This window comes from Rhagoletis zephyria, unplaced genomic scaffold (genome assembly GCF_001687245.7).
Source record: "Rhagoletis zephyria isolate East Lansing unplaced genomic scaffold, Rhagoletis_zephyria_1.1 Rzeph_scaffold_01413, whole genome shotgun sequence".
NCBI lineage: Eukaryota > Metazoa > Arthropoda > Insecta > Diptera > Tephritidae > Rhagoletis > Rhagoletis zephyria.
Window position 1 is genome coordinate 96,958 of NW_016158497.1, and position 12,384 is coordinate 109,341.

At 36.1% G+C, this 12,384-nt stretch overlaps 2 protein-coding genes across 3 annotated transcripts in view; one reads left to right on the forward strand and one right to left on the reverse strand.

The window, feature by feature from the left end:
- Positions 1 to 12,384, forward strand: part of LOC108363925 (EIN3-binding F-box protein 2) — a 116,465-nt gene that overhangs the window by 94,136 nt on the left and 9,945 nt on the right. The gene's annotated exons all lie outside the window — the stretch shown is intronic.
- The window catches only part of LOC108363926 (zinc finger protein 117-like), a 27,263-nt gene continuing 15,076 nt past the window's right edge, over positions 198 to 12,384 (reverse strand). The window contains exon 3 of the mRNA XM_017617458.1: positions 198 to 1,793. Coding sequence (XP_017472947.1) covers positions 271 to 1,793 — 1,523 coding nt within the window. The 3' untranslated portion in view covers positions 198 to 270. The remainder of the gene's footprint in view (positions 1,794 to 12,384) is intronic.

Genomic DNA, 12,384 nt, shown 5'->3' on the forward strand with positions numbered 1-12,384 from the left:
GCCAATCTAATAGCCCGTTTATGGCGACCGATAAATGTACATTTAGGTTAGCTTAATATAAATTTTTAGTTATAGCTTGCAAAGACATAACTGCAAGCCGTTTTGCTTTCACTTTACCTATGACAACTACATTTTGCCACCTACTGTATGTACATATGTCAGTATGTAAATATATAAAATAGTAAACAAGAAGTTATTTTGTTTGTTCTAGTTATTATATTTTTAAATTCCCAGCTTCATTCTAATAGTCGTACAGAATTCAGCCACCACTTAAATGTCATCTTTATTACGGGCAATATCTACCCATGCTATTATTCCTTGGCCGGTTTTATCTAAATCATCAAACTGCAGATACTGCACGCTATCTATTTCTGCAATATCATTTATAACATCGTCTGTGCTTTGAGGGTAAATCTGCGGTGCTTCATTGCAATTTGAATCTTGAGTAAAATGTGCAGCAGCTTCGTTTGTTTCATCACACGAGTCAATCGAACTCATTTCTCTACCCAAAGCCAACATACCTTTGTCACTAATATGCGGCTGGTTTATTATAATGGTGTCATTCGTATGCCCTGCATGCTTCATATGTGTCAAAAGTAAAGGTTTTCGCATAAAACCAGCACCGCATTTAAGACACTCATACGGCTTCTTTGTGCTATGTACGAAGCGATGGGCATTTCGATTTGCACAACTGTTGAACTCTTTACCACAAACTTCACAAATATAAGGTTTACTGTTTCCATGTATAAGCATGTGTTTTTTCTTGTGTTCTGGATAGACAAAAGACGAACCACATATTTCGCATTCGTGAGGCCGGATACCCGTATGCACGGCATTAATATGATACTGCAATAAGCGGCGTCTTTTGAAGGAACGCCCACATTGATCGCATTTGTGTAATTTTTCATTTAAATGTGTGGATTTTCGGTGCGTCATCAGATTTGACCGTTGTGCAAAAGCAGCATCGCACATATCACATTTATAAGGCTTCTCCCCAGTATGGATGCGTTCGTGGTCCTTGATTTCAGCGCGGCGAGCAAAAGCCTTGCCGCAAGTTCTGCATATGAATGGTCGTTGTCCGGAATGTACAATCTTATGGACATCTAAGTTGTGCTGGGTGCCGAAGGCTTTTGAACATATATCACAAATGATTGTTTTTTCACCCAAGTGTAGCCTTTTATGATGCGTAAGAGTTTGTTGGTTAAGAAAAGCTTTGTTACATTTTTCGCATTTATAAGGGCGCAGTCGCTCACTATGTATTTTCATATGCGCCTGCAATGTATATTTTGAAGCGAAGTCCTTGGGACATTTTGAACATTGATACGGTCGTTGCCCTGTATGCATATTCATATGGTCAAGAAGCAGATTCCGACAATTATATTTCTTATTACACTCCGAGCATTCGTATTGGAAAGTGGCGTTGTTATGCGTGCGTTTATGAAAACGTAACATCCTTTGATTGACAAAAACTTGAAAACATATACTACACTTCGATTCTTCAGACTTTGGCTTTGTAGCGATATGAACGTATTCGACGTGTTTTTTTAGATTCTCCGCAGAAAGGAACCCACTGAAACAAAATTCACAAGAATAAAAATCTATGTCATGATTTTCAAACATATGATCGGCAAATGGATCCGCAGTCATTGCCTTTTGCTCTTTGCATAATAGACAAAAGTAAAAATTTTCTTGTTGCTCGAAAATTGCGTTCAGTTTATCAAATGGTAAGTCTTCATCCATATCATGCTCATAAACTGAATTTCCCTTATTGCCTACATAATGAAGTGTCGAGGCTAAATTGGGATAAACAAAGAAAAAATATTAATTATATCACGCATATTAATTTAAATTGAGGAATAGCTATTTAACATTACTAAAGTCCAATACTACAATATTTAGAATAACGGTCGTCCCATAATTTACGCAAAATTTAAGTTGAATAGAAAGCACAGCATTTCACAATTGTATTTTTATACCCGAGCGCATTATAACTTTGTTTACAAAACGGTACATTGAACCCGGTTAATTGGTTTCCCCGTATAATTGGTTAAAAACATGTGACATTGAAGAGATATATCTTAAATTTTCCCCGGTTAATTGTTCCTTACGTTTCTTTTATNACAGCATTTCACAATTGTATTTTTATACCCGAGCGCATTATAACTTTGTTCACAAAACGGTACATTGAACCCGGTTAATTGGTTTCCCCGTATAATTGGTTAAAAACATGTGACATTGAAGAGATATATCTTAAATTTTCCCCGATTAATTGTTCCTTACGTTTCTTTTATTTTTTTTTATAACAATTATCTCTAAAAATGTGAGGACAAGTATATATACTCACGTATGAACAATAATAAATATAAATTGTTTTTATTGCTTATATTTTTTCGTTTAAAGTTTAAACTATTCCCTTTAAAATGCACACATTCAATTTCTTTTAATTGATTAGGTTGTCCAATTTAGCGGAATTTCTACGTATTTCTGTAACGAACTGTTCAATTAAACGAGTATCGGTTAATTGATTCCCCGGTTAATTGAACCAAAAATTGTGCAATTTTTGAAGTGTAATTAAGCGGGAAATACTGTAGTATCAATTTTGAGTGATCTGTCAAAGTTTGCATTTTTTCGTGATTCTGACTAATCATATACTTCTTCAAATCGTTATATCTCGGGTTCTGCTGATCGTTGAGACTTCATCTTAACGGGCTTAACATTTCTTTATATAAGGTGGTCAAGATTGCCCTAAAGCTAACTTAGCTATTAACAGTTGAACTTTCTGAAGTTGATTTGCATGGTGAAGACCAGTAACTTAGGGATTTAAAATTATACAATCGTAATCCTTGTTTAATCTATATATATAAAACAAAGTCGTGTTAGTTACACCATTTATAACTCGAGAACGGCTGGACCAATTTTTATGATATTTGTTTTTAGAATTTGTCTACCTTCCGAATAGCAGAACTATTAAAACCGCTAGGTGGCGCTGAAGTCGAGTTATTAGTAAATCCCGTATTTATGGTCCGATTCCCCTCATATTTGAGATATGTTTTGATAATACGAAAAACAATACCATTGCAAAAAAAGAGCCGCCAGGTGGCGTTGGAGTTGAGTTATTTCTAAAAATCGTATTTATGGGTCCGATTTGTCTCATATTCGAGATATGTTTTGATAATACGAAAAACAATACCATTGCAAAAAAAAATAANGATTTGTCTCATATTCGAGATATGTTTTGATAATACGAAAAACAATACCATTGCAAAAAAAAAATAACCGCCAGGGGGCGTTGGAGTCGAGTTATTACTAAAAATCGTGTTTATGGTCCGATTATCCTGAGATTCAAANGTAGTATCAATTTTGAGTGATCTGTCAAAGTTTGCATTTTTTCGTGATTCTGACTAATCATATACTTCTTCAAATCGTTATATCTCGGGTTCTGCTGATCGTTGAGACTTCATCTTAACGGGCTTAACATTTCTTTATATAAGGTGGTCAAGATTGCCCTAAAGCTAACTTAGCTATTAACAGTTGAACTTTCTGAAGTTGATTTGCATGGTGAAGACCAGTAACTTAGGGATTTAAAATTATACAATCGTAATCCTTGTTTAATCTATATATATAAAACAAAGTCGTGTTAGTTACACCATTTATAACTCGAGAACGGCTGGACCAATTTTTATGATATTTGTTTTTAGAATTTGTCTACCTTCCGAATAGCAGAACTATTAAAACCGCTAGGTGGCGCTGAAGTCGAGTTATTAGTAAATCCCGTATTTATGGTCCGATTCCCCTCATATTTGAGATATGTTTTGATAATACGAAAAACAATACCATTGCAAAAAAAGAGCCGCCAGGTGGCGTTGGAGTTGAGTTATTTCTAAAAATCGTATTTATGGGTCCGATTTGTCTCATATTCGAGATATGTTTTGATAATACGAAAAACAATACCATTGCAAAAAAAAAATAACCGCCAGGGGGCGTTGGAGTCGAGTTATTACTAAAAATCGTGTTTATGGTCCGATTATCCTGAGATTCAAAATATCGTCGTTTAAAGTGCAAAACCGTGTATCAACAAAATGCAAAACCGCGTATCAGCAAAATGCAAAACCGCGTATCAGCAAAATGCAAAACCGCGTATGTGAGATTGCATAAATTATTTTCTAGAGAGTAAAAACACTAATATTTCAAAATGGTTATCTTTTTTATAAAGCAATCGCATTTCTGGCTAGTATATTTCAGCACGAATGGATAGGGATTGACCCAAGAGCTTGTGTAAGAAAATCCAATTTTTGGCAGCCAATGTCAGTTACGCGGTTTTGCAGAATGACGATACGCGGTTTTGTACTTTAAACAACGATATGTATTGATAATAGGAAAAATAATTCTTTCGAAACAAATTTTCCGCCAGGTGGCGCTGAAATTGAGTTACATATGTATATATATGTAACTAAAAATCGTATCTTTGCTCGAATTTATTTCATTATCGAAATATATGAATTCGCATATAGGACCACCGATAAAAATGCAATAAAGACACAAAAAAATTGAAAAAATCAAATCCCTTATTACTGTTAGAAGGCTCGTGTCTCTAATCCTTGGCTAAACCATGTCTAATTCTAACTAAAGTAAGTAGTAAAGATTATATATGAATAAGACAACGATTAAAGACATGAGCCACCTAACAATAGTACGAGTTTTTATTTTTTGAATTGTGTCGTTATGTATAGGACCATCGATATAATTATGACAGAAAAAGATACATATGTATGCGTACTTTTGCAAAAAAAACTGAAATTCAGTCGGAAATCGCCGTTTACGAACAGCTGTTCCTTATTTACATACTTATATATATAAAAATGGTGTGAAAAATGTATAGTAATTCATCAATTGAGAACGGCTGGGCCGATTTTTTGGTTGTTCGTAATTGCCAGGAAACGGTTTTTACGGAAAAAATTTTGGGAAAACCCTCCGGAAAAGTCGGGAAATTGGGAAAATCGAAAATTAACTTTTTGTATGGAATTTTGTGAGCAAATGTTTCGGAATGCCTTTTCGAACGGAAATATAAAAAATTCTTAGTGGAAAACTCGGAAAATTCCGGAAGAACGCGAAAAATTTGAATTTTTTCGACGAAATTTTGCATTTTGTCGCATAATTCGATGATTTTGGACGATGAAAAGGTGGAGAATTCGTTGTGATGCTTGGAAATTTTCATTGTGAGCATGAATCAATTGGAAAAAATTTTCCCCTATGTTTCTTAGCCGATTCGAATGGTTGTTGCTTTGGTGGAAAGGTGTTTAGAAGAAGGAGTTCACAAAGTTTTAATTGTTCCGATATGTGGTGCAGGGGTAGAGCTACGCTAAACAATCGCATTTATAGTCCGATTTGCTTCAAACGCGGAAAATATATTCGGTGCATAAACAGAAATAAACCTGCCAAAATAGACCCGATAGGTGCCTCCAAAGTCGAGTTATGGCAAATTCAGTTCCATGCAATATGTTCTCTTATCTATCTACATATACTAATTATATAAAGAGAAGTCCCTTTTTTTGTAACAGGTAATCTCGGGAACGGCAGGTCTCGATTTCATGAAATTTAGTTTATAAATAGCTTTCAGCAACCACCATGTAAAGGAAAAAAATTTACTTTTTTCCGGAAGGTGGACCAGGTAACGATATAAAGGGTGAACACACCAAAACTGCGACACTTTGGGAAGCTTATAACTTACCCAAAACGAATTCAATATTTTGAAATTCAAATACCATAAGTTGACCATGACCTTAGTTGAACGTAGAAGAAATTTCATTTGAATTTGATTCCTAGTTGAGTTAAAAATGGCAACCGAGCTAGAAACGAGACAAACCATTTTGCACGAGTTTATAAATGATCCGGCCTTAAGTACACGTAAAATTGCTAAAAAATTAAAGAGTGCACTATTCGACAGTTTGCAGGGTTTTAATCGGTACAAATAAGGCCTGACAGTTACGAGAAAACCAGGGAGCGGGGGTTAGCATGGTCAAAGTGATAAAAACAGTGCATCGGAAGGTCCTCAGGGCGTTTTCGCGAGATCCGAAGATTTTGTCGCGTTATGTTGCAAAATCCGTACGGAGATCGCAGTTTTTCGTACAAAAGGTAAAGCGGAAAGCTTCATTGAGATGTTCTACAGCTCAAACAGCGCCAGACCGAGGCGCAAAGTAGAATGTTACAGCGAAATCCCGCATTCGGAAGTTGTATGAATTCTAAATTAAAAAATACAACTGCATTGTTATGGACTGCGAAACCTACTGCTATAAAAATTCAAAATATATTGCAGGTCAAGATTTTTATACTGCTGCAAGTCGTCAAGATGCCCTTGAAAGTTGTAAGCTGAAAATGAAGCTCCAAATTTCCAAACACCACATGGTTTGGCAAGCTATTTGTTCCTGCGGCCGTAAGAGCAGCCCTTTTTCCTCCGGGCATAATGATCAAGTCGGGAGTGCCAAGGCTCTTTGTCATTATAAGTAAGATGGCATCTTCTAGCGGACATGGACTGACTTCAGATTCCGGGGTATAATGATACTAATTTGTCCTACGCTGCAATCCCCAAACCAGAGCACGTCCTATTGGGGAATATTGGTCAATTGTCAAAGGAATCTTGAAGAAAACAGGTGAAAGAGTGAAAATTATTGAAGAGTGCAAAACAAAGTAGTTGTGCGCATCGCGTAATGTCGATGATGCAGTCATGTAGAACATGATGGCGCGTGTGCGATGAAAATATCGATCACTTGCATATGGAGCAAATAATAACTAATATTTTAACATTTTCATAACATCTAAACTTCCAAGTTATATAATACAAAAAAAAATAATTTCAAAGCCTTCTAGTTTATTTCTGGTAGTAATTTCTAAGTGTCGCAGTTTTGGTGTTTCACCCTTTATTCGAAAAAATCTTATTTATGGTCCGATTTGCTTGAAATTTGGTACGTAGGTAGCCTTTTTCCTAGATTAGCATATACAGTGCAATCCGGTTATAACGAACTCAACGGGACCGCGTACAAATTGTCCATCATAACCGAGTGTCCATTTTATTAGAATAATAGCAGACCCGGCGAAACTTCGTCCCGCCCAACATTTTTATTTTTTTATTGAAAATTTTTGGTCCAACATTTTCAGCAATAATTCACGTTTACGATTATCATTGGCACATTCATCTGCTAAGATTATGGTTTGGTGATCATTTGCCGCTTTAAATAACCTAAGGAAAGTGTTATATCCGTGAAGAAGTTCTTAAAATTCTCCGACTATGCAGCATTTCACAGCACGGTTATTCGCAAAACGAAATAAATTTGAAGAATTTTTTCCTCTTGGCAACATGACTCTTATGAATTGTCAGAAGCATTAGAGGGGCTTCATTACAGAAATGCTTACATACTTATTTCAGACGAAATACCTTAAAAGTTTGAACGCATAATAATATTGGAAAATCACATCCATTGGGCCAGATTAACGCAGTGAGGTTCGATATACTCAATGGCACAACAGGTCGATTTAATCTGACCTTCACGGCACCTTTTCTCACTTGGCTATTTTTAGTAATAACTACTCCGCGCCACTTGGCAGCACATTTTTGCAATAGTATTGCTCTTACCATTACCAATACATATTAAAAATATTAGCCAACTCGGGTCATAAATAGATTTTTAATAATAACTCAACTACAGCGCCAACAAACATACAAAATTTCGTTAAAATCCGTACAGCCATTTAGGAGGATTTCACTCACAAACACACCTCAAGAATAATTATAAATACATTCAAAGATAACTAAAAGTCGGTACGTTTGTAGACCTTACGCCCTCTTTTCAAATAGCCCCAATTTTCTCCATGAGTATGGGCTTGCTTTCATATACATATATATCTCCATACGAAGTTCCAGTACTGTCCATACTCAGAGATATGCAGTATGAAAAATTCGTTTTGTATGGGAGGTGCCGCCCCCTTTTCCAATAGCTCCAAGTTCCAGAACTCTACCATGAATACTTCCAGAGATATGAAGTATGAAAAAATTCGGTTTGTATTGGAGGTGCCCTTTTACATATAGAATTTTTTTAGCCTAAACCCATCCTTGGGACACGCGCGGCAGGTGCCTTGAAAATTCAAAAAATTGGTTCAGCCGTTCTGCGGCTTTGCGAACACTAAAAAAAACGGCTTTCAAAATATATATTAGTAGAGATACTTATATTATATATTATTATTACATTTTGCTGTATCCGTGGTTTCTGATTGTCGCAAAAAAAAACTTGCCTAGTGACGAATTCGCCGCTTGATATGGTGGTTGCTCAAAGCTATTTATATTCGAAATTACATGAAAATTGGAAAACAGGTTCCTATAAGCTTATCCAGGCAAAAAGCTACCTACGTACAAAACTTTAATCAAATTGGACCATAGATACGACCTTTCTAATAGATCGGTCCCTGGTCCATTTCGCGGAAAAACGGATCATATATACTAATCTAGGCAAAAAGCTACCTACATACCAAATTTTAAGCAAATCGGACCATGAATACGGTTTTTACGAATAGATCGGGCACTGGTCCACTTCGCGGAAAAAGGATGCTATATGCTAATCTATGCAAAAAGCTACCTACATACCAAATTTAAAGCAAATCTATATATTAGACTGGTTCAAAAAAATTTTTTTTGGAAATTCATAAACGCTACTTCAAATTATTGTTATTTGTGATAAAAAAAGAGAAAGGAGTTTTTTTATTTTGAAAAAAAAAGTTTTCTTAGAGGTCGCGCTGGTCGGTTTTTTATAAAAACGCTGATGTTCTCAATTTTTTATTTTCTTGACATGTTAAAATGCAGCTAAAAATTTGTTTTTTTACGTATAATTACTCTGTATTATTCGGAAACATTCCCTTAATTACATACCTGTCTTGGGCAGTTAGAATGGGCCTAGTGCCGGAAATATGCTCTCGAAAAGAGAATAGTAAAATTAAAACGTTGATACTGAACGATTCACGCATTGTCATGGGTTGGAACTTGTTACCAGGGGGTTTCTGGAGTTGCTAATTAGGGATATGAAGTCAGTTTTTCGAAATTCAAAATGACGGATCCAAAACGGCGGTCAATTAAAAAAAAAAAAGATTGGATTTGTTCGAAACCCGGCATTTGAGAGTTTTTGTGGTCGCCGATTACGAATCTGGAGTCATTTTTTTTAAATTCAAAATGGCGGATCCAATATGGCGATCAAATTAAAAAAAAAGTACTAAAATCAAAACGTTGATACTGAACATTTTAAACATTGTCAAGGGATAAAACACGTTTCCAGTGGGTTTCTGGGGTTGCTGATTAAAAATCTGATGTCAGATTTTTAAAATTCAAAATGGCGGTTAAGAGTTTCAAACAAATCCAATCATTTTTTTAAAGTTGGTCGCCATTTTGGATCCACCATTTTGAATTTTGAAAATCTGACATCAGATTCGTAATCACCAACCCCACTGGAAACGTGTTTTAACCCTTGACAATGTTTAAAACGTTCGATATCAACGTTTTAATTTTAGTACTTTTTTTTTTTTAATTTGATCGCCATATTCGATCCGCCATTTTGAATTTAAGAAAATTTACTTCAGATTCGTAATAGGCGACCCTAAAAGCTCTGGAGTGCCGGGATTCGAACAAATCCAATCATTAAAAAAATGGACCGCCATTTTGAATTTCGAAAAACTGACTGGTAACAAGTTCCATCCCATGACAATGCGTAAATCGTTCAGTATCAACGTTTTAGTTTTACTAGAGTCTTTTCGAGAGCATACTTTCGGGAACTAGACCCATTCTAATGGTCCAAGACAGGTGTGTAATTAAGGGAAAGTTCCCCAATAATACCAGAGTAATTATATGTAAAAACCACATTTTTAGCTGCATTTTAACATGTCGAGAAAATAAAAAAATTGAGAACGTCAGCGTTTTTATAAAAAACCGACCAGCGCGACCTCTAAGAAACCTTTTTTTTTTCAAAATAAAAAAATACGTGTCTCTTTTTTATCACAAAAAACAATATTCTGATGTAGCATTAATGAATTTCCAAAAAGAGTGTTTTTATGAACCACTCTACTATATATATAAAATAATAGCCGTTTTCGTTGTTCGGAGTTAACTCAAAAACTACTGCCTACCTTGCATATATGGTCCTATTATAGGCTACCAGAAAACTCGCTAGGTGGCGCTGGGGTCGAGTTATTTCTAAAAGTCCTATTTATGAACCGATTTCGTTCAAATTTAAAACGTGCGCCATCTCCATGATGAGAAATACGTATGCGAAAAATAGACCCGCCACCTAGTTGAAGTCGAGTTATTTGTAAAAATCGTATTTATGAACCGATGTCTTTTAAATTCAAAATGTAAGCTACCAGCATGATGGAAAATACGGTTACCAAAAATGGACCCGCTAGGTGGCTTCATGAACCGATTTCGATCAAATTCAAATTATACGCTACCAGCATGATGAAAAAAGCATTTGCGATAAAAGCCCTATTTATGAACCGATTTTGTTAATGCAAATTCATGATGATTTTTTTTTTTCATTCGAAACATATAGTTTTTTCCTTTTAATATTTGTAATATCTATACCAACTTTCAGTTTTCTACTGCAACTAATACAGGGTGCTCAATGCGTTGCCGGATAGCTGCGAAACCGACAAAAATATTGGCGATTTTTATAAAAAGGTACTGTTGCCATGAAAACTGAAACTTGTGATATTTTTTTAGATAATTTAAATTTGAAATGTTCTTAGGTTACTTAAACATGTGTTTCATGAGCATCTTCTAAATGTATACATAGAAACGTAAGGTTTGGTACGAGCACCTCTTTCGGCAAAAAGAAAAATTTTGGAAGGTTTTTTTGGACCACTCTAATGTACATACATACATAAAATGATAGCCGTTTTCGTTGTTCGGACTAACTCAAAAACCAGTCAAATTGTCGGAGGTTATACCTTGCATACATGGTCCTATTATAGCCTACTAGACAACACGCTGGTGGCGCTGGAGTAGATTTACTTATAAAAGTCGTATTTATTAACCGATTTCGTTCAAATTCGCAAAGTTAGCTCCCTGTATGATGAGAAATTCGATTCCTAAAAATTAACCCGCTATATTTTATAAAATCTGATTGAAATTCATGATGCGTATTCATTTCATGACAAGCAGTGGTTTCGCAGAAAAGGAACCTAATGAATTGCGCTGCAGCGGAAATATATAAAAACCCACACGGGGTTTGGTCTGCTTTGGCCCTATATTCATCTTAGACGAATTTACTTTTCATATGGCTAAATGGAGCATTCGGTTAAGTTTGCATGTAAAGACCGCAACATTGTGTAAGCGCACCTTTGCCTGACGCCCTCATACACCTCCGATTGACGAAATTGCTCGGGGGGGCCGTTAGTACAGCAGTAAGACTCAAAGAAACCAGTTCATAAATATTAAGGTAAATTGTAAAAGTGGCAAATTGGCAACGAAATATTCGACCACATCCGTAAAAAAAGGAACACGGTAGGTTTATCAATGGCTTCATTTGAACGATATTTAAGAGATCACACGACTCATTAAGTCAATGTACGGGAAAACTTTTCATCCTTCTTGGCCCTCCTATAACTGAAAACTGGTTTACGGACCAATGTTGAAGTTGCAAGATCATAGAAGAATATTACGCACGCTTGGCAGAAATCTCACAGGTGGAAATAAGACCATCGGAAAAACTCATGACATCGAAAGGAATTAGTATTCCATATGGTATCACAGCGCTACTATTCTCGGGATATGTGTGAGGAGGATTCTGCTCTTTATCCGTTTCAATTTAATCTAAAAATGTTTACTTTGCAGACCGCTTTTGCTTTTAAACGCTATTTTTGTATTTGCCAACGCAAAAGATCTTATTAGGCGCTGCGAAGCAAGTGAAGCCAAGTCCTTCTCCACCTGGTCTTTCCAACGCAGAGGAGGCCTTCCTCTTCCTCTGTTACCAGCATCGCGGCCCGCGTTTAATATTTTCAGAGCAGGAGCGTTTCTGTCCATTCTAACGACATGGCCAAGCCAGCGGATCCGCTGAATTTTAATTCGCTGTACTATGTCTATATTGTTGTAAAAATCATACAGCTCATCGTTAAATCGTCTGCGATATTCGCCATCACCAACGCGTAAAGGTCCGTAAATCTTTCGCAGAATCTTTCTCTCGAAAACTCCAAGAGCCGCCTCATCAGATGCTTTCATTGTCCATGCTTCCGCGCCATACACCAGCACAGGCATGATGAGTGACTTATAGAGTGTGATCTTTGTACGACGAGAGAGGACTTTACTTCTCAATTGCCTACTCAGCCCAAAGTAGCACTTGTTGGCAAGAGTGATTC